At 45.6% G+C, this 23,835-nt stretch overlaps 1 protein-coding gene across 1 annotated transcript in view; it reads right to left on the bottom strand.

Annotated features, from left to right (window-relative positions):
* The window catches only part of LOC146072692 (adhesion G protein-coupled receptor E3-like), a 208,316-nt gene that overhangs the window by 128,356 nt on the left and 56,125 nt on the right, over positions 1-23,835 (bottom strand). The window contains exon 2 of the mRNA XM_083179887.1: positions 22,831-22,884. Coding sequence (XP_083036013.1) covers positions 22,831-22,884 — 54 coding nt within the window. The remainder of the gene's footprint in view (positions 1-22,830; positions 22,885-23,835) is intronic.

The raw sequence follows: 23,835 nt of genomic DNA, 5'->3' as shown, positions 1-23,835 counted from the left end.
GTTTTCGGTCTAGGGAGGCGGTGGATGCGGTCTATCAACAGCTCTTTGGGATCGTGGCAGGAAGGAGTTTATGGAACAGGGTGATCACATAGCCTTCGAGCTCAGAGTTAGCCACGGAGTCAGGTATGCCTCTGATTTTAATGTTGTTACGTCTGGACCTGTCTTCCAAATCTGCCAGTTTGGACTTAAACTGAGTAACCTCTTGCTGCTGTTGATCGTAGGAGGATATAAGGTCGTTGTGGGGCGCAACCAGCTCCTCCATTTTCCGCTCTAGGTGGTCTGTTCTATCGCCTAACGCCACCAACTCCGTTTTGACCTCCCGTATGGCAAGTTTGAAATCTTTGGCAATCTCTGCTTGGAACGCAGAGAAAACCTGGCATAGGGACTTCACCATCACAGGTTCGTCTGAGTCTGCGTCTATCCCTGCCACACCAGATGTAGGGGCCAGCTCCCCAATCACTCCCAAGGGAGAGGGCATATGCTTTGGAGGGCTGGTGTGGGGTACTGGGATTTGGGAGGATCTCCTGGAGGACATGGATATTCTTGCCGGGACAGCGTCCTTGGCTTCCTTGGAGGGCATATTGATACTACAGGTACAATAAAACGAGAGAGGATAATGTGGTACCGTGGGGTTAGTTGCTTCAAGCTACAGTAGCATGTTTGATGCTAGAGACTGGACGTTAAGGAGTGGCAGCCATGAAGGCAGGATGTTCACACCTGAGCAAGCAGAGGGGAGTCCCCTGTGTTGATTTTAATAGGGTGCGTTGGTGCAGATGAAGGGCCTGTATCAGGGCAGTTGGGGGCCGGTTGGCGCAGTCAGAGAGGGCCCACCAGTGCAGGTCTGCGGAGTGCCCCCACCCCTGAGATATATCTGTAATTTTGCAGGGTGCAAATCGTGAGCAGCTGCAGCACAGAAATCTCTGAGGCTGGGCAGCAGTGTGCAAATAGCTCTACAGAGAAGAGCCTGTCTGAGGGGGATATGTAGCACAGTGGCTAAAGGGGTTCAGTGACCAGAGTTAAGTATAGAAGGGCCCCCTGTTCAAATACAATCAGGGCTTAGGTCTGGATGATAAAAGTTATGGGGAGTGTCATCCAGGTCTGAGCTCCCCAAGATGGCGGTGGGGAGACAGCAGCAGTGATGGCCTGCACAGCTCCCGATGGCAGGCCAGTCCAGGGGCCCCCTGCGTGCACTTACTGCGCTTTATCAGCTCCGTCTACCCCAGATGCAGGTGGGCGGCAGGTGAGCAGCGTTCCTCCGGCCTCTGTCGCCAGCGCCGGCCTCCGCTCGGCGGGGGGTGATGACAGGCAGCTGGCTGGCGGGTGCCGGGTTGTACAGGCGCGGCGGGGTCCGGGAGGAGAGCCGCGATGAGAGGGGTGAGTCAGCCTCCGCTTGCCCTTCCACCCGGTGTCCCGCTCCGTTCGTTCCGTGGAATCCGACGGTCCGCCTCCAGGCAGAACTTTAGGTCCCGTCTCCGGCCTCGCGACCAGGCCGCAACCCGCAGGAGCACTAAAAAGTGCTCCCCGGCTCTGCGGCGGGGTCCAGCGGCGCTCGGAGCACGGGTGCAGGCGGGTAGCTTTGGGGTGGAAGGTAGGATGGGACTTTGGGAAGGTTGGAATAGGTGTTTTGAGGCAAGCTGAGCAGGAGCTTCAGGCAGCTGCTTCCATTCAGCACGCTCGCCAGGCCACACCCCCCACTTGGATGTTATTTTAAAGGGGCAATGACTTACAAGGCATGGTTTTGACATGTAAATGACTGCCCCAGTTTGACTGGCATCCTGCACAGAGGCCGAATTTGGATGTCATTACATTCCATCCATAATGCTAATAATCCCAAACAACATTGCTTTGGATATGACAATGAAATACATAGGGCCTTCCTGTATGTAATTGCCTGAGAGATGTGGGCACACATCTGGGGAAGTCACCTATATTTTAAGGCAACAATAATCTAAAGGGAAAATCAACAAACCAACCGCTGCATTAACTAACCCACGTTAATTGAATAGCAAAATGTTGCAGCTGCGTCTTTTTCCTGTGGTAATAAATAAAACAAACTAGATAGTGGCTATTTGAAATTGGTCCTATAGTCCTAGTAGATATGAGCGGGTTCGGATCCTAGAGATCCGAACATCCCCCGAACTTACCTGTTCCGAGGCATACTCGAGCTGTTCGCATCCATCCTGTCAATAATCCAAACCGAAAACGAGGCTGAAATGTCATCATCCGACGTTGGATTCTAATGAGACCAGACCTATATAAGTCCTGGCTTCCGGCGCCATCTTCATTCTGCATGTGAAAGTCATACAGCACGGATGTGTCCATGCTGTCTGCAGAGGGGGATGCTATGGGGGCTGCAGGAGGGGCACAAACTAAAGGGGGAAAACAAATGGGGGAACTAACGGGCTGCCTAACTTGGGGCTGCTGATGGGGCAGTAGCGCACGCAGGTGGGGGGTTCTGAGTATCCAGAAACCCCCCCAGGAGTCTGAATGCGCTAGTCTGAAAGCTGGGGGTCCCCTCTTTCCATGGATACAAGAATTTTAAAAATCGGCCCATGGGAACCGGAGATATCTGACTTCAAAGCAGTGGTCCCCATCCAAGCCTGTTAATTACTCTTCCCAGTCAGATATTTCAGGTTCTGTCTGACTTAGAGTTTTTCTGAGGGTATATTCCAAAAGCTGTGACTCTCCCCCTTTGATGGACACTAGTAGCTTGTCTCTCCTGTTCCAGATATCAGCCTTCCAGCAGCTGGTTATTGCTCCAGCTTCACACACCTGGTATCAGTGACGTGCGGTGAGGTCAGTGACTGGTGAGGCACTGGCTAGTATCAGAGCCAGATTTACACACATACAGTATAGACCAGATAGGTTAACCATTTAATTGAAATTGAACAATGACATACAGTACATTTCCCTGCATCAACACAGGATTTACAGAAAATAAGTACTTATAGCCAACAACATGTTTACAGTGGTGACAGCCGCACACCCTGGTTGTATAGGGTGGGTTGACGGTAGGTGTCCAAGGGCGCCTACCTGGTGCTGGCAGAAGCTGCAGGGGGGAGGACACAGCCCTCTCTTTTTGCTGCTTACTTGTAAATGAAGTCAATTTGCCTATCCTTCTGGACAAATGACTTTTCTACAGAAAACCTCTCTATTTTCTTTAAGTTTTAGAAGTCTTTCTGTTTCAATAGAGATGATTGCCAGGGATGATCCGTCCTATTCCGGGTGTAGGTTTTCAGTCGTTTCAAAGCAGAGAATGACCTTTCGACGGATGCTGTTGTAGCCGGTATAGTGAGCACCAACTGGAGTAGCTTTACCGCCTCGGGAACTGTTTGCACAAGATTATTCTGATACAAAAAGCTTAGGAGTTGTCCAGGTGATTTGCATTCGTTCCTCACCGTTTCTGTGCTGTACAATCCAATAAGTTCAGCCTTTAGTTTAACAAAGTCAAAGTATTTGGCATAATTTGATAGGCTCTTTAGTTTTGTGTCATCAAAATGTTGTGAAATGTAATTCAGCCAAATTATCAGATCTAGCCTTCATTTGAACACTGATATTGTCCAAAATGTTATAAAACATTCTTCGCCTCTCATCTCTCTTCACCTGGTTACTACGAGCATTGTCTGTCAGGCCAAGTGTGACACATTTCTGCTCAAATCGGTCATAAAAACTGTCAAATTCTTGTCTATGGTGTTCTACTGATCGCATTGTGTCACGGATTTGTGCACAGCAGAACCCAATGTCTATTATTTTATTCTGCAGCACATGAAAGAGTGCGCCGGTTTCACTGAAAATGCCATCATATGCCATTATGAAGACGCATGTGGATGCTTTTGACAGCCAGTGATCATATCCACTGGCCATGATCCGGGTCTCATTGTCCAAACTACAGGTTGAGTATCCCGTATCCAAAATGCTCGGGACCAGGAGAATTTTGGATAACGGATTATTCCGTATTTCGGAATATTTTAATATTTAAATTATGTATTTTGAAGTATCTTGCATGTATGCTGTATAAACACATAAAATACAAACAAATATATTTTATTTGTTCAAAAAACAAGGTTTCAAAACATGAAACAAAATTTGTGTACTATCTCAGATACTGAATTTGAATGCCAAGCAATCATTTTCTTGCACATATATAGTGGCAGTTACATGTCATGTCACCAGTAGTGCTGTTACAAATGTCCCCAGTGAGTTTTTAGCAAAAAAATTTTTTTTTTTCACTTTCTGGAATGTATGGTTTTCGGAATAATTCGGATAACGGATACTCGGATACGGGATACTCAACCTGTATTGGGATTTTCTTGTATAACCTTAAACATAGCGCGTAAATCAGACTGGTACATGCTGATAGTCTGCACTAGTCTAGAGTTTGAGCTCCATCGTGTGGGTGCTGCTCTTGGCAAACGTCGCTTCCCGACATCATCAAGTAGGTGAGTGCGCTTGGTCGACTTATTGAAAAATGCTGAAAGTGTTGTAAAAAAAAATTGACATTTAGGCATGCATTTTGCTGAATGCGAGAGCACTAGGTTTAATTTGGGTGCATAACAATGGGTACACATTGCCTCAGGTATCTTTTCTTTAATCCTGGCCTGTACACCATTAAGATCTGATGCCATCACAGCGGCTCCATCGTAAGTCTGAGCTACCAGCTTATTAATGCAGTTGTACTTCCCCAACACTCCCAAAATATAATCAGCAATTGCCGATGCTCGTCTGTCTTCACTCACATCATCAAAACCCCAAAATGCCTCCTTCACCTCACTTTTAGCAACATAACGTAGAACCACAGAGATGTGGGCTTTGTTTGTACATCGGTTGTCTCATCCACTTCAACTGAAAAATAAATGGGGCTGCATTTATGTCCTCTTTCACACAGGGCCGTCTTTTCGTATGGGCTTAATGGGCACTTGCCCAGGGGCCCCAGGTGTATTAGGGCCCTATACTGATAGCTGAGGATCCCCTTTTTCCAGGGATACCAGAATTTTGAAAATCGGCCCTGGGAACTGGAGATATCCAACTTCAAAGCAGCAGTCCACATATGACCTGGTAATTACAATTCCCAGTCATATTTCTCAGGTTCTCTCTGACTTAGTTTTTCTGAGAGTATATTCCAAAAGCTGGGACTCTCCCCTTTCTGTCGACACTAGCGACTTGTCTCTATCATGCCTAGAACCAGAGATATCGGCCTTCCAGCAGCCGGGCCCTGCTCGAGCTCCAAATGTCTGGTGTACAGTTTTATATTTTTGTCAATGGATTGCTCTGGCTCCTGATCTCTGATCCCCAAGTTCCCAGCACCTCCTTAAATTTGGGACTTATTATTGAAGGCTAAGAAATCTATCTCCAGATAATGGCGATATCTGCAGTCAAACAAGCTGCCTTCCACCGGAAAATGACAATTATATTAAGCCCACTCCATTATCCAACCCTCCCCTGCGTATAAAACACCCCCTACCTCCCTGGAAGTCATTTACAAGGGACCCTTTATTCAGCTCAGTGCCCCCTTCCACATGTTAGTGTTCACCCTCCCACCACCTGTGCAGTAAAGGAGTGATTAGCAGAAGTTGCTGCTCCAGGTCCTACATGTTGAATGCATAGGCGTGCGCACAGGGGGTGCCGGGGGTGCACAGGCACCTCCTAATTAAGGGCACCCCCCGCACGATTACAGCCAGGCAGAGCCAGCTCTGCTTGCCTGAGTTGAGATCAGGAGCAGCCAGCAGTGCAGAGCGCATAGGTAGTCACCCTTCCTCCCACGATCCTAGCCGAGGCAGCATTCATCTGGCACTGCAGTCGGGGCTTCCCTGAGGCTGGGCCCGCCCCCACACTCAGCTCCGTGTTACACAGACCAGCAGCTCTTCCTGCCTCTCCGCCTCCCTCCCTCACCACATGGCTGGTTCCCTGCAAGTCCCTGACATGAGCCCTCAGCCAGGTGAGTTCTGTGTGCACTGAGGAAATGGGGGCTGGTGTATCATGTGTGTGTACTGCGTGTAATATGGGGCAGCTATGTATAATTTAATATGTTGTGTGCAATGTGCTGCATGTATTAGCTGTGTGTAATGTATTATGGTGTAATATGGGGGAGGGGGTGCTGTGTATATGTAAATACGTGTAATATGGGGGGGAATCTGCATGTAATATACTATAGTGTTTTGTACAATGTGCTGTGTGTACTGTGCAGGGTGTAATATGGGGGAGGGGGTGCTGTATATATGGTAATATGGGGGGGGGGATCTGCATGTAAAATACTATAGTGTTTTGTATAGTGTTTTGTGCAATGTGCTGTGTGTACTGTACAGGGTGTAATATGGGGGAGGGGGGTGCTGTGTATATGTAAATATGTGTAATATGGGGGAATCTGCATGTAATATACTATAGTGTTTTGTGCAATGTGCTGTGTGTACTGTGCAGGGTGTAATATGGGGGAGTGGGTGCTGTGTATATGGTAATATGGGGGAATCTGCATGTAATATACTATAGTGTTTTGTGCAATGTGCTTTATGTACTGTACAGGGTGTAATATGGGGGAGGGGGTGCTGTGCATATGGTAATATGGGGGAATCTGCATGTAATATACTATAGTGTTTTGTGCAATGTGCTTTGTGCTTTGTACAGGGTGAATATGGGGGAGGGGGGTGCTGTGTATATGTAATGGGTGTAATATGGGGGGAAGCTGCATGTGATATATTATGGTGTTTTGTAGAGTGTTATATATTATATGTGTACAGGGTGTAATATGGGAGGGGGGTGCTGTGTATAATGTACTATGATGTGTGGCTGAGTACCCCGGTGGCCTGCAAATTGAAGCGCAGCTCCAGAAATACCCTAAGCCGCCTCCTTTCACAATCCGGACTGTGCATGCACAAAAAGAAGGCTGGTAGTACTGTGGGAAGGGACACAGCATGTGGCCCCAGCCCAAGCACCATGTCTGTCACCATGTAGCTGAGATATCAGTGTGTGTAGCCAGTACTGCACTTTGTACTTTACTTTTTACCTGCCACTGCAGGGCACACCCCTGAGTGACAGTAGACACGCCCATGGGTGGAGATAGACACACCCTTTGGGTAAAATGTGGTACTCCCCCCCTCAACGGCACTCCATACGATGCCTTACAGTGTGATCTATAATCTCCCTGAAACTACTTTTCAAAAGTAGGCAAGTATGAGGAAGGGTTCAGAGCAGTGGCGGGCAGGGCAGGGGGCCAGACTGTCAGCTGCCCCGCAGGCTGGTAAATTTGGGGCCGCAACTCCCCCTGCACCCTCTATAGTCTGCCTCCAATGGACGGAGATCTCCTTTCACCCCTGGCTGCCGCTTGTTCAGAGAATTAACAAATCTGGCAGAAGGGGGTTGCTGGGCATGCCCTCTCACAGCAGCTCAGTGCAGAGCCAGACAAGCTCTTCCCCTACTAAAGGGCAGCAGAGGCACGAACTCCAATGTAAGATTTTAAAAAGTATTTTTTATATATACTGTATAGGCAGTTTGTCAAATGTCGAGATTTTAAAGGTTTGTAAACAAAACATGTGTGTTTATATGGGATATATATGACAAACGTGTGGCATCCAGCATACTGTCACAAATGAATCAAATCACAACATGCTGCTTATAGATATGCATGTCTACACGCAGCAAGTTGTGCTTTGATTCATTAGTGACAGTCCGCTGAGTACCATAAGTTTGTGTTTCTGTATACAATATATGGTGTACGCTGCAGCAATTAGAGTGAAGAGAGTGTGTTGACTTATCAATGTGTGTGTGTGTGATCTATATATAGATATCACACACACACACACATACATACTGTACCTGTATGTTTATATGTAAGGGCTGAGACACCCACTTGCATTGACTACAGGAGCTGAAGTACTAATTGGTGCATCTATAGACACAATTTCAGCTGACCAATTGAAACTTGCACCAGCCCCAGAATCTGTCTAAATATGGCCTCCTGTGTGAGCCCCATGGTGCATGGCATTTTTTGTGATGGGCATTACTATGTGTGGCGTTATGTGTAATGGACATTACAGTGTAAATTTTTGCAGTGCGCCTTCGCCGCGCACTGTCTCTGTTTCCGGTATGTGTGTGGGGGTAATGATTTCAGTGTGAAGTGCTTATACATAAATAAGTCCCCTTCTATTTAGTTTGCATTAATGGCCAATAGGCAGCGATGGACACATCCAGTAGGCGGTGATGGACACGCCCCTTCAATGGTGCACCCCCAAAGAAAATGGGCTGCGCACGCCTATGGTTGAATGGAAGATAGAGCACCCCCTGCCACCCGTGGGACATCAAAGCTGCTGCTGATAGCATCCCCCACCCCTAGGAGGGGAGAATGGGTATGGGCCCCAGTGCATTGCTTTGCCCAGGGGCCCACACTGCTGTTAAGACGGCCCTGCTTTCACATCATTGAGGATCACATCACCAACTGCTTCAATTAAATCATTTTGAATTCTATTGGATAAGCCAGAAAACACAGTGGATGTCTCCAAATGCTTTGCTAACTTTTCATCTTTTTCAGCAAAGACTTGTAACAGCTCCACATAGTTGCCCCGATTTAAAGAGCTTGTACTCTCATCATTTCCACAAAATGTTAGCTCCTGTTTTCCTAGGAAACAAGTGGCATTAATAAGGGATTTTAAGATCTCCCGGTTCTCCTTTACTTTAGCATTATGCATGCTGATATTTACTCTCCGCTGTTCATTTAAAGCCAGATCTATCCTTGTGATCCCAAAAGTTTTCAAAGTAATTTGGCTTTGGATGTGAGCTATGGAGTTTTCATGCTTTCTGAGGCTTCTTGGTAAATTCTTCAAGTCAGAAAATCCTGCATTAGTCCAAACATTGTCGGTGGTGGTAAACAGAAGGCAGGGAAAGCAGAAAAGGCGATTCCTTGTAGCACAGCCACACAACCAGTCTTTTCGCTGGTACCACTCCATTTGAAATGTCCTTGTAATTTTCTTCCGTCCTGCCATTTGAAGTAGGCCCTTAAGCTCAGGCATTAGCTTACCATTATTGATCACGCCCTGTTTTCCCTGAAAGTCCAACTTGGAAAACTGTTTAAGATTGGTTATCACATCTGTTTCCATTTTTGCAAGTATGGCAAACTTTGTGTAAACTAACGCTAATCAAATCTAAGGAAGAAAAATATAAATACATTTACTAAGAATTTATATTAAAATAAAAAATATATTATAAATTTGTAACATAAAAACAACAGAAAAATGATGTGTACTGTATGCACAAATACATCTACAGGGTCAATAAAATATGTGTAAATTGCCTTTGCAATCCAGTTTATGAAATCACACTGTAGCAGCCAGAGTATACTTGCATTTTTTGTTCACTATCCCCTGAGCTTTGTAGATTGGGAAAATCTTTATTTGAAGTTAAAATAGCAGGGACTTGCTACATAACCCCTTGGACACACTCAGCCTAAACCCAGAGCTGCAATTCAGGGGATATGGCATACCTTGAAAAAATATGTTGGCATCGGTACACCTTACCACTAAGTACCCCAACCCCCTGGATTTTTAAAATTTAAATCAATGCTGCCACAGCCCGCCCACCCGCTCATTGGCGCCTGCAAATTCGTGACAGTGCAGGAGCCCAGCAACAGCAGATATGGCAGGATGCAAAATACACGCTGAGCATCGGGTGAACTGGTAATTGTGTGGCAGGATAGCTGCGCCACCAATCTACCTGCCCTGGCCTCTGTCATTCTTTCTGGTGGCGGTGAGTATTGCTGGCTGCTGCTGGGTGCAGGGAGCAGAGTCAGTTTGGGCCCTGGATAACGCCCATGGCAATGAGCATGTAACCTCTGGGCAATTGGGTAAGTCCTACTAAAGGCATTAATTTAAAGCAACACTAGTGGGGGCATTATGTATCTACGCCACACTGCAGGGGGAATTAAGCATCTATGCTGCACTGTAAGGGGCATTATGCATTTGAACGGCACTAAAATAATACAGGGCCCAAAATGTATTATTACACCACAGCGTTTTGAGCATAACATGGAAGTGACGGGAACATTAGCAGCGCCACTCATTGTCGGATCTAGACTTTTTTCATTGGGGGGGGGTGGGGGTGGCTTGCTGTTTAATCTTGACCCTCACTCCTCCAGTCCTGACTTCTCCCCTTCCCAGTCCCGACTCCTCCCCTTCCCAGTCCTGACTCCTTCCCTTCCCAGTCCTGACTCCTTCATCACACAATTAGGACGAAGTGGAATAGGGTGCGATTTGTAGTCATTTGCAAAAATTTTAGAAAGAAATGGGCAAAAATCAGTTTTCAAAAAAATCATACATGTTATAGGGTGCAAATTGTGATTTAATTCACACATTTTGCGGTAAAATTCACACATTTTGATATTTAAAAAATAGCAAATTACAAATTGCATCCAGATGTTTTCTCATAGCAAACATCAAAATCTTAATATGGTGTGACTTTTGGTAAACTTTACCAAATATCGCACGCAAGTTTGACAGAACCATGTACAGTTCAGTGAGATCTGTGCATGGTTCTGTCGAGAAAAGTGTGCAGAAGTAATAAAAAAAAAAACCTGAGTAGGGTCCCCCCTTCCAAGCTTAACCAGCTCATTGAGCCTGTCCTGGTTCACCAAATATGGGGGAAAAATGGTGGGGTTCCTCCATATTTAAGAAACCAGCACCAGGCTCTTAGACCGGTCCTGGTTCCAAAAAATACAGGGAACAAAAAAAATGGGGGTCCCCTGTATTTTGGACCCAGCACCAGGCTCCAACAGCCAGTGGAGTCATGCCACAGCTGGGGGACACTTTTTATGCAAGGTCCCCCAGCCATAACATGATCACCCTGGCTGGTCAGCCCTGGACGGGGTACCTGGGGGAGTGGAGACCCCCCCAATAAATGGGTCCCCCCCCCAGGCTTCATCCGTCCTGGGCTAAAGCCCGGGGCTGTCCCCGGCGTCCCAGGGCGGTGGACGCCGGGCTGATAAAATAAGTGTAAAAAAAAAGTATTGGGTTCTGCTGCGGAACTACAAATCACAGCAAACCTTCCCCTGTATGCAGGGACTTGGGGAACCACAAGTCCCAGCATGCAAGGCATTAATGGGCCCGCTGGGACTTGTAGTCCCACAGCAGAACCAATACTCCAATAAAAACACCCACACCATGTAAAGTAAAATTTTATTAACACACAGCACTCTTCATCTGGCGGGCGGCAGCCAATAAGCTCTTTTGCGTGGCTACCGCCATGCCAGGGCTTCCGACATCTTCACCTGGCGGACATCAGCCAATAAGCTCTTTTGTGTGGCTGCCGCCGTGCCAGGGCATCCGAAGTTTTCACCTGGTGGGCGGCAGCCAATAAGCTCTTTTGCATGGCCGCCGCCGTGCCAGGGCTTCCGACGTCTTCATCTGGCAGGTGGCTTGACACCCAAGTTGCAATACAGGGCATCTTTCAAACAATTCTAACCATATTTCTCATATACAAACGTTCACAAATTAAGGGGGCGCAGCCCCTTACGACGGTGTGAAGAGCACCCGTAGGTCGCGATGAATCACCTAGTATATATATATATATATATATATATATATATAATTCACTAAACATCGGGACTCACCTTTCCTAGTTTTGGGGTGCCCTATGGCTTGTGACCACATTGTTTAAACAGAAATTGTAGGGGCTCTGCACTCACTAAATTAACTGATATAATTAAAAGTGGAGAATTAGTTCATGAATTGATCAATGCATTTAAGCCTGCAGTCTATCAGGTAATTTAGTGAGTGCAGAGCCCCCACAATATATATATATATATATATATATATATATATATATATATATATACACACACACACACACACACACACACACAATACAGCGGTGATTGGCACTCAGGGTAATGCAGGTAATGGACCGTGGTGCCTTCCAACAGGAGTAGATATAGAGCAGACTCTCACCCAGAACGTTATCAGAGTAATGGATAAGAAACAGGCGGCACTCCAACGGGTTTGCAATAAAGTGCTGGTATATTAAGCAATATTTACAGCATATTAATCAGTGCAGCGACAACGTTTCAAGACCGGTGCGGTCTTTTCATCAGGTCAAGCATACTGTATTTGCACTTTTGCACAGAATGCTTGACCTGATGAAAAGACAGCACCGGTCTTGAAATGTTATCGCTGCACTGATTAATATGCTGTGTATATTTTTCTTAATATACCAGCACTTTATTGCAAACCTGTTGGAGTGCCGCCTGTTTCTTATCCATTACTCTGATAACGTTCTGGGTGAGAGTCTGCTATATATATATATATATATATATATATATATATATATATATATATATATATATAAAAAAAAGGGGGAGGCCCTTTCCTGCGCTAATAGAATGAGAGCAGCACCTCTGAAGGGTCCTCTGTTAGCCAAGACCCAATCAAATAGACATAGAAAGAGGGGAGATCAGAGTGCGCTAGTAGAACAATAAATGTCACTTTTTAGAAAAAAGTATATTTAATATAAAATATATAATATTTAGTCCGGTAAATTTCAGCAATCAGGAAACAAAGATTGTTCTAGCTTGATATAACCAAATATAGGGTAATAGCCAGATGTGATAGAATCCTCAGAATAACATTAGCAAGGACCCTGCTGTATGTGACTGCTCCTGTCCTTGCTAATGTTATTCTGAGGATTCTATCACATCTGGCTATTACCCTATATTTGGTTATATCAAGCTGGAACAATCTTTGTTTCCTGATTGCTGAAATTTACCGGACTAAGTCTTTGACATCTGATTCATAAAACTTTTTGTACTGAACATCCATAGTTACTGCTGATTGCAATTTCTGCCCCTGATGGAGTCATGATTTGACGAAACGCGTTGGGCCTTCTGTTTGTGATCAAGAAATCTCTGAATTGAGCAATTACCACTGATGTCCACCAACTGTGTATTTGTGATACCCCAAGAAGGGTTCTTTTACTGTACATGATATATATGTGTACTTTTTTTATATATTTTATATTAAATATACTTTTTTCTAAAAAGTGACATTTATTGTTCTACTAGTGCACTCTGATCTCCCCTCTTTCTCTCTCTCTCTCTCTCTCTCTCTCTCTCTCTCTCTATATATATATATATATATATATACACAAAACAATATCACTAACAATTTGCGCTAGATAAAAGGCGGTCGCCAATAACACTAGACCCCCTACTAGAGGGATCCACACAATTCAATACACAACCCAATAGTGTTATTCGGCGCCCATATATAATTTGACAGTATAATATGTTAAGTCTTTCCACTTAATGTAAAATTATCATCCAAGACTTCTTATTAAGTATAAAACATTTATTATAAAACATAGAAAAAGCAAGTGCTCATGGAAGAGAAGTATTCTCTTGGAATCAGGATCATACCAAGTACCAGACGCATTTCGTCTCTTTATGAGACCTCATCAGGGGTTTGATACTTATAGTATGGATCTTTATAGAATTAAAGATGTTTCTGGCTTGTAAAGAAGTAGGAATAATTTATTCACACTGGATTTCCAAAGTGTAACGAGAATAGTTACTGTTAATGATCCTTAATTAGAGAATTTTTTCTTATTTTCTTTTCAATAATAGAACTGGACCAATTATGAGTAAAAAAGTGATCCCATTCACTATTGGATATTCATAGGAACATAATGCTAAAGGCAGGTGAATCGAGCTTAGGTGAATAAAGGTAGCCAATAAAGGCAAAATTCTTAATTTCTAACCTCCAATGAGAGATTCCTTAATTAACTCCTAGGTTTGAATCAAGGATGTAAGTAAGAGGGGGTTTAGGATTTAATTTTTCGGCCTCCAGAAAGGTGATAAAATCACTTCCTAGTTTTTGGGGGCGAAGAAAGAAATCCCCTTAGTGTAGCCTGAGCATGTGTACTCTTCAACATCCAAAGGGCAAGTCTTGCCCTTTGGATGTTGAAGAGTACACATGCTCAGGCTACTAGGAAGTGATTTTACCACCTTTCTGGAGGCCGAAAAATTAAAGCCTAAACACCTGCTTACTTACATCCTTGATTCAAACCTAGGAGTTAATTAAGGAATCTCTCATTGGAGGTTAGAAATTAAGAATTTTATTGGCTACCCTTATTCACCTAAGCTCGATTCACCTGCCTGGAGCATTATGTTGTGTATGTATGTGTGGTCTGGGGCTCACTGCCTAATACTGCCGTACCTGTGTGGTCTGGGGCTCACTGCCTAATAAATACTGCCGTATATCTACCTGTGTGGTCTGGGGCTCACTGCCTAATAAATACTGCCGTATATCTACCTGTGTGGTCTGGGGCTCTCTGCCTAATAAATACTGCCGTATATCTACCTGTGTGGTCTGGGGCTCTCTGCCTAATACTGCCGTACCTGTGTGGTCTGGGGCTCACTGCCTAATACTGCCGTACCTGTGTGGTCTGGGGCTCACTGCCAAATAAATACTGCCGTATATCTACCTTTGTGGTCTGGGGCTCTCTGCCTAATACTGCCGTACCTGTGTGGTCTGGGGCTCACTGCCTAATACTGCCGTACCTGTGTGGTCTGGGGCTCACTGCCTAATAAATACTGCCGTATATCTACCTGTGTGGTCTGGGGCTCACTGCCTAATAAATACTGCCGTATATCTACCTTTGTGGTCTGGGGCTCTCTGCCTAATACTGACGTACCTGTCTGGTCTGGGGCTCACTGCCTAATACTGCCGTACCTGTCTGGTCTGGGGCTCACTGCCTGATACTGCTGTATCTGTATAACTGCCTGCTGGTGCATACTCACTGACATATATTAATTGCACTCCAGTGGCGCTGTCCTGTGACATAACTCCACAAAAATAATGGACATCCAAAATATGGAGGTTAACAAACAAAGGAAAGATGAAGATCCACTTCCTCATAGTTCTGAAGCTGCTGCCACTAGTCATGACATAGACGATGAAATGCCAACAACGTCGTCTGCCTCGGCCGATGCCAGTGTGAAAGCAGAGGGCATGTACAATCGAAACCAAACTTCCGTAAAAGGAATAAAAATATGAAATGTAAATCGTTGGAAGAGAAACTTAAACTTGGCAATATGCCATTTACGACATGGAGTGGCAAGGAACGGCTAAGGCCATGGCCTAACTTCATGACTAGTGGTGCAGCTTCAGATGACGAGGAAAGTCCTCCTCCTCCTCTCTCCCCGCCCAATAGGAAATTAAAGAGAGTTAGGCTGACACAGACTCAAAAAAGTCTGAAAGAATTTCAGAAAAAAAACCCGATAAAAATTCGGAAAATAAATCAGAAAAAAAAATCAGCCTTCTAAAGACATATCCCAAATCCCCACGGAGAGTCGTAGGGTGGCGGTGGTTGTGATGCCGGACCTTCCACCTTGAAGAGGTGGCTCCTTCCACCATTTGCAGTACGCCCTCTGCATATGCTGGAAGGATCACCCACAGTCTAGTTCCAGATTTTATTAGTGAAGGTGATGTTATACACCAAGAGGAGGATATTGATGTAGCTGGCACTGAGGAGGAAGTTGTCGAGGAGGATGGAGAGTTGGTTTGCTTAAATGACGCACCAGGGGGGAATGAGGCACCTGTGGGGGAAAAAGTTGTTGTCCATGGGATGAAAAAGCCCATCATCATGCCTGGACAAAGGACCAATAAATCCACCTCTGCAGTCTGGAATTTTTTTTATCCGCATCCGGACAACAAAAGTATTGCCATTTGTAGCTTATGTAAAACTCCAATAAGCAGGGGTAAGGATCTTGCCCACCTAGGGACAACCTCCCTTCAACATCACCTAAAGACGCGTCATGGTTCAGTGTTTAGTCCAGAAAGTGCGGCTAGCAGTCCAGCGACACCTAAATCACTTGGTCCTCCTTTTGGAGCCAAGTGCCTGAAAAGCACACCACCAACTCCCTTCTCGACAAATTCCTCCTCGATCCGGATAGGGGGGAGTCCTGCAGTCCATCTCACCTGCATGAATGACTCCATAGATTCCTCCGGAGGATCCTGCAGCGCTACGCCTACTTCTGCCGCTGCTGCTCCTGGAAGTCAGTCATCATCCCAGAGGGGAAGTCGTAAGACCGCTACGTCTTTCACTAAGCAATTGACCGTCCAACAGTCGTTTTCCATGAGGATGAAATACGACAGCAGTCATCCTATGGCAAAGCGGATAACTGCGGCCTTGACAGCTATGTTGGTGTTAGACGTGCGTCTGGTGTCCGCCATCAATGGAGTGGGATTTAAATGGTTGATGCAGGTATTGTGTCCCCGGTACCAAATCCCATCTAGATTCCACTTCACTAGGCAGGCGATACCCGCGATGTACAGGGAGGTCAGAAAAAGTGTCCTCAGTGCCCTGAAAAATGCGGCTGTACCCACTGTACACTTAACTACAGACATGTGGACAAGTGGATCAGGGCAAACTAAGGACTATATGACTGTGACAGCCCACTGGGTAGATGCATCGCCTTCCGCAGCAGCAGCAGCATCTCCTGCATGCCAGCTCCTTCTTAGGCAGGCTACGCTGTGTATCACCAGTTTCAAGAAGAGGCACAACGCCGACAACCTCTTAGAGAAACTGAGGGAAATCATCTCCCTGTGGCTTACCCCCCTTAGACTCTCCTGGGGATTTGTGGTGTCGGACAACGCCAGTAACATTGTGCGGGCATTAAACATGGGCAATTTCCAGGACGTGCCATGTTTTGCCCACACAATAAATTTGGTGGTGCAGCATTTCATAAAAAATGACAGGAGTGTGCAGGAGATGCTTGCGGTGGTACGCAAAATTTTCGGACACTTTCAGCATTCTGCCACTGCCTGCTAAAGGCTGGAGCGGGAGCAAAAACTCCGCAACCTGCCCTGCCATCAGCTGAAACAAGAGGTGGTGACGTGCTGGAACTCCACCCTCTATATGCTGCAGAGGATGGAGGAGCAGCAAAAGGCCATTCAAGCCTACACGGCCACCTACGACATAGGCAGAGGAGCGGGGCTGCACCTGACTCAAGCGCAGTGGAGGCTGATTTCCGTGTTGTGCAAGGTTCTCCAGCCGTTTGAACTAGCCACACGTGAAGTCAGTTCCGACACTGCCTGCATTAGTCAGGTGATTCATATGTGGGACTTGTCTTTTCAATGCATACAACTGTTTTCATTCCACTTATGAGAGTAATTGATTGCTGCACCAATCGCCCACTGCTGGTTGCAGCTCTCACCCTGCATTAATTTGGGAGTCTGCCACTGCAGCCTTTTTTTTCGGAGCCTTGAAACTTTTAGGGATGCTGTACTAGCCGACACCTTTAGGTGGACTCTGGTCTGTCTTGTATCAAGCACAGTGGTCTCGTGTGCAAGAGATTGTTCTCTGTCCTCTTTTAGAATTGTGTCACCATCACCATCTTCATGGGTGAGAATGTGATCTCCCTCACCTGGGGGAGTCAGGGCTGGGGCAGGAAGGCTGCAACTTCTTTGGGGGCAGCTGCAATTAAACTTCTTTGGGGGCGGCTGCAATTAAACTTCTTTGGGGGCGGCTGCAATTAAACTTCTTTGGGGGCGGCTGCATTTTAACTTCTTTGGGGGTGGCTGCAATTACACTTCTTTGTGGGCGGCTGCAATTACACTTCTTTGTGGGCGGCTGCAATTACACTTCTTTGGCGGCGGCTGCAATTAAACTTCTTTGGCGGCGGCTGCAATTAAACTTCTTTGGCGGCGGCTGCAATTACACTTCTTTGGCGGCGGCTGCAATTACACTTCTTTGTGGGCGGCTGCAATTACACTTCTTTGTGGGCGGCTGCAATTACACTTCTTTGTGGGCAGCTGCAATTACACTTCTTTGGGGGCGGCTGCAATTACACTTCTTTGTGGGCGGCTGCAATTACACTTCTTTGTGGGCGGCTGCAATTACACTTCTTTGTGGGCGGCTGCAATTACACTTCTTTGTGGGCGGCTGCAATTAAACTTCTTTGGGGGCGGCTGCAATTAAACTTCTTTGGCGGCGGCTGCAATTACACTTCTTAGGGGGTGTCTGCAATTGTTTAGACCATGAATCAATCACATCATAAAATTAATTAATAATCAATCAATCATAATCAGAATCAAGCCAGATAGGGGTCTTATGAAATATTAAACTGACCAAAACAGATACACACATAACTAGTACTGCCTCATCTACCTGTCTGGTCTGGTGCCCACTGCTGAGAGGCAATTAAACTTCTTTGGGGGCGGCTGCAATTACACTTCTTTGTGGGTGGCTGCAATTAAACTTCTTTGTGGGCGGCTGCATTTAAACTTCTTTGGGGGCAGCTGCAATTAAACTTCTTTGTGGGCGGCTGCAATTACACTTCTTTGTGGGCGGCTGCAATTAAACTTCTTTGTGGACGGCTGCAATTAAACTTCTTTGGGGGAAGCTGCAATTACACTTCTTTGTGGGCAGCTGCAAATAAACTTTTTTGTGGACGGCTGCAATTAAACTTCTTTGGGGGAAGCTGCAATTACACTTCTTTGTGGGCGGCTGCAATTAAACTTTTTTGTGGGCGGCTGCAATTACACTTCTTTGTGGGTGGCTGCAATTAAACTTCTTTGTGGGCAGCTGCAATTACACTTCTTTGTGGGCGGCTGGATTTAAACTTCTTTGGGGGCGGCTGCAATTCAACTTCTTTGTGGGTGGCTGCAATTAAACTTCTTTGTGGGCGGCTGCAATTAAACTTCTTTGTGGGCAGCTGCAATTACACTTCTTTGTGGGTGGCTGGATTTAAACTTCTTTGGGGGCGGCTGCAATTCAACTTCTTTGTGGGCGGCTGCAATTAAACTTCTTTGTGGGCGGCTGCAATTAAACTTCTTTGGGGGCGGCTGCAATTACACTTCTTTGTGGGTGGCTGCAATTAAACTTCTTTGTGGGTGGCTGCATTTTAACTTCTTTGGGGGCAGCTGCAATTACACTTCTTAGACCAGATAGGGGTCTTATGAAATATTAAACTGACCAAAACAGATACACACACAACTAGTACTGCCTCATCTACCTGTCTGGTCTGGTGCCCACTGCTGAGAGTCATTCGTATGAGGGACTTGTCTTTTAAATGCATACAACTGTTTGCATTCCACTCTTGAGAGTAATTGATTGCTGCACCAATCGCTCACTGCTCCTCGGCTGCACTGTGTAAACAGTGCACAATCAAGCCAGATAGGGGTCTTGGTGCTTGTTTTGAGGTTGTAGCAGGGGAGTGCAGCTACGAGTCGTAACACCTTGAGAGAAGATCAGTACTTCTCTACCGGCAAAGGACATCCTCCTCGACAGAGCGCGCAGCTTCACGAGGGACGCATGTGAAGCAGTGAGGGAACACCCGCCTAGCGAGCCAGATAGAACTCTTCCAGCTGCCACCTAGTCATTGATTAGCCCCCTCCCCTCCACCCATTAGGCAATGATTGATGAGACGAATGGTAATAAATAATAAATGAATAATTATTACTAATCACAAAATTAAAAATCAGATGAAATTAATTAATTATAAATAATCATAATCACAATCAAGACAGATAGGGATCTTATTAAATAACAGAACAAAACAGATACACACTCTGCACCATCGAGCAGGTGATCGTTGACATGCCAGGTGCAACTGTCTTTAGCACCCTGAATGCCAAGTGTGGGTTTTGGCAGATCCCTCTGGACAGATCCTCTTCCTTGCTTACTGCCTTCATGACCCCTATTGGGTGCTAAGTCTTCCTCCGCATGCCCTATGGCATCACCACGGGCAGCAAAGTTTTCCAGCGCTGCATGGAACAACAGTTCACTGGCTCTCCCTGTGACATCATCGCTGTCAGCATCCTCCTTATCTGCACAGCTGGGTCCATCAGTTACTGCCACTGCTGCAACCAATGCTAGTGATGGTTTACATTACATTACATCTTCCATCTTAAATTGATTAGCCCCCTCCCCTACACCCATTAGGCAATGATTTAAGAGATGACTGGTAATAAATGAATAATAATCACAAAATTAAACAATCAGATTACATTAATTAATCATAATCACACAATCAAGCAAGATAGGGGTCTTGTTGGATGTTAAACTGATCGAAACAGTTACACACTTGCAGACAAACTCTGTGCTGCACGAAATGCCCACTGCTCCTTGGCTGCACATGGTAAACAGTGCATGATCAAGCCAGATTGGGGTCTTTTTTGAGCCTATTTTTTTAAACTCTGCCGCTGCAGTGCCACTCTTACATGAGCCACTTGTTTGTGCCGCACACTTGTGTGGCTTAGCATAGTTATCCAGCTACCTCGGTGCAACCTTTTGCCCTAAAAACAATATTGTGAGGTGTGAGGTGTTCAGAATAGACTGGAAATGAGTAGAAATGAATGTTATTGAGGTTAATATAGCGTAGGAGCAAAAAAAAAAAAAAAATTCTGCGATTTTAGCAGTTTTTATGCCTTTTTAACAAAAAAATCAGAACTCAAAACCCCCAAAAATCCAAACATAAAACACTTACGAGTTGTTTTGCCAAAACCCATTAGAACCCAAAACCTCAAGGTAATCAGAACCCAAAACCCGAAAAGTGGCCGGTGCACATCTCTAATGGTAACTGTGCCGTATCAGTCCAAAGGTGATGCTACCTGTGCCGTATCAGTCCAGGGGGTGATGCTTGGTGTGCAGTATCAGTCCAGAGGTGATGCTAGGTGTGCAGTATCAGTCCAGGGGGTGATGCTTGGTGTGCAGTATCAGTCCAGAGGTGATGCTAGGTGTGCAGTATCAGTCCAGTGGTGATGCTACCTGTGCCGTATCAGACCAGGGTTGATGCTAAGTATGTTGTGTCAGTCCAGGGGTGCTACTAAATGTGCCGTATTAGTCCAGGGGTGCTACTAAGTGTGCCATATCAGTCCAGTGTTTGTGCCACCCACTTGTGGGGCTTAGCATAGTCATCCAGCTACCTCCACGGTGCAGCCTTTTGGCCTAAAAACAACATTGTGAGGTATTCAGGATAGACTGGAATGTGTGGAAATTAAATGTAATTGAGGTTAATAATAGCGTAGGAGCAAAAACAAACCCAAATTCTGTGATTTTTGTGTTTTTTTTCTAAAAAAATACAGATCCAAAACACAAAACACGAAAATGGTGGTGTTTTGGAACAGATCCGGATCCAAAACACTGCTGGAGATACAGACCCAAAACACTTTCCACAAAACACGAAAAGTGGCTGGTGCACATCCCTAGTCCTTAGGCACATGTACAGAATGCTCATCATTTATTAATTCCATATTCTGTATATTAAATAATTGTATTAATTATGTCTTCATTTATACTGTACATTTGGAATATAAAAATCAGTCGGCCCCAGACTGCTGGTAGTTGGAGGTAGGAATGCCAATCTCAGGGAATTTTTTTCAATTATAGGAATCAGGGTTGAAAAATGCTCTATTCGTGGGATTGGCCTCCCTAATAAATAAAACAGTTTACTCACGTGGGCGATGTGGCCAGAAGTGAGGCAGCACTGCTTCTGGGAGCGGCGGTGCGGCAGGCCGTAGCATAACCACTGATCAAATCAAGGTGCACAGAGCTGCACAGTTGGAAATGGAAGAAGCCAGCCAGCAGGAGAAGCCACAGTCTAATCCCGAGATTGAAAACTCCAATCCCGGGATTCAAATCCTGGCAATTTTAGGGACTTATTCCAGGATCCCGCTGATTCCGATCCAAGGATTGCTCACCCTAGTTGGAGGGCACCGCATAGACTGGGTGCTAGAGGGGTGAATAACTGTGACTACAATGTAGATAAATCATTTTTAGAGCATTCTGGTAAAATTATTAGAATAATTTCTAGTGTTTACTTATTCCAAACACTGAATGACAGGAAATGCACTGTCCTCCCCTCGTATACCATCATATAAATAAAAATACATAAATGAAACTATCACCAGGTACAGTAATCCATACTTGCCTACTTTTGAAAACTAGTTTCAGGGAGATTATAGTTGGCAGTAGAATTTTGCACAGTGCCCTATTAAGGGGGCATGTCATGCTCCACCCAAAGGACGTGGCTAATTCCATATATGGGCTTAAATGCTTGATATTTCTAGATAACATTAGTAACTATATACTTTGGGAAATGTAGTAAGTATTGATAATAACAGTGCTGCCTGCAATATTGGATTATTTGTTTGCTATTTTCTGTGATATTTAGTTTCTTCTCTCTCAGCACAACATACGTGATAATAAATGTGATGCCTATAATAAATTCCAAGTGCAAATCTGATTGTATACAGTACAGATGGGGCAGGTCCCATCCTGGCTGGCGGATCGCCAGAACGTCTGCGCTGGCGACCCGCCAGCAGCCGCGCCAGCGAATACACTGAGACGCGCGTGCGTCTCACGCGCACGCGCGTCTCAGTCTCCGTCGCCAGCGCGACGGAAACCCTGTCCGTCTCCGCCTCAGGGAGACGGACAGGGTTAGGGGGGTTAGGGGGGATGCGGGTAGGCGGCGGGGACCCGGGGGAACGGATGGAAGCGCCGTCGGAAGGGGACGCGCACGCCTCTCGTGCGCGCGCGTCCCCTTCTCGCCATGGCGCTGGCGGGGGATGGCGGCTGGCGACGCCAGCGCCACCCCCTGCCAAGATGGGACCTGCCCCATCTGTATATCTCGCATTTCTTTGTTTCCTAAAAAAGGTAACAGCTGCATAAGGTGGGTTAGGAGAAATCAGGGAGATTCTGAGACTCTTCAGGGAGAGAGGGAGATTGCTCCTATTTCAGGGAGTCTCCTGCAAAATGCAGGAAGGTAGGCAATTATGCAGTAACCTATTACTTCCATACTACAAAGTTATCACAGAAAGAGTACAACCGTCCTCAAAGCAAGACAGAGATACTTACTTGTGGGACGTTGAAGACATTTAATTTCCAAACTTGCCGTGCTCATGACAGATCCTGTAACAAAAACATAAAGTCAAATAATTCCATATAATATGACATGGAAGACTATGATCTAAAATAGGGTAAACAACAAAAGGCAAGCTAGATAAACAGGTACAGTATTTACATTATCTCTTATATTCAAAGATGAAGGGGAGTTGTATTGAAGATGAAATGTTGCTATGGGCAACAATCCGATATCTTTTAGAAGGTGCTAAATAAAAATGCTAATCTGTTTAGTTCCCCATAGCAACATCCCATCACAGAACTCCCATCTTGGTATATAAACCCTGTAGTCTCTGCAGTCAACTCATCTAACAACCTGACTATTTTCCCTTCCAAATTCTCCACTTCGAAACTGCACGGTCACCTCCTCCCAATTTATCCTCAGTGCTGCAGCAGCCCTGATCATTTTCCTCACCAAACTACATACGCCTCCCCTCCCCTACCAGATATGGTTGAATGGTCGACCATAAGATGATCGACAGTCATTAGGTCGACACTGTTAGGTCGACATACTGAAAGGTTGACAGGGGTCTAGCTCGAAATGGGTTTAGGTCGACATGGGACAAGGTCGACAGGTGTCTAGGTTGACACATGCTTTAGGTCAAAGGCACTGCCCTCACCCACTCCTTCCCCATTTAAACCTATGACCTCTTCTCTCTTTACACTCCTACTAATCCTCATCACTCCTTTAATGTTCTGCCTACTGATTACTACCACCCACTCCTATCTCCAAGTTTTTTTATCATTCTGCTTCCTAACTCTGGATTTCACTACCTCTTTCCCTGACTGACTACACCTCTACAAAACATCAAACAGGCTCTCAAGACACACATCTTTACCAAACCCAGCCAGATCTCACCCATACCCTTTGTTCCATGCTCTCTGTCTACCCCTCCTGTGTCACTCTGGCCCTTATTCTGGTTGGTGCGGTCGAGCCGCATATGCGGCTCCGACCGCACC

The sequence above is a fragment of the Crinia signifera genome, chromosome 4, assembly GCF_055691185.1.
Source record: "Crinia signifera chromosome 4, ASM5569118v1, whole genome shotgun sequence".
In the NCBI taxonomy this organism is placed as follows: Eukaryota; Metazoa; Chordata; class Amphibia; order Anura; family Myobatrachidae; genus Crinia; species Crinia signifera.
The sequence above is the reverse complement of the archived record's forward strand: the minus strand, read 5'-3'. Positions and strand labels throughout refer to the sequence as shown.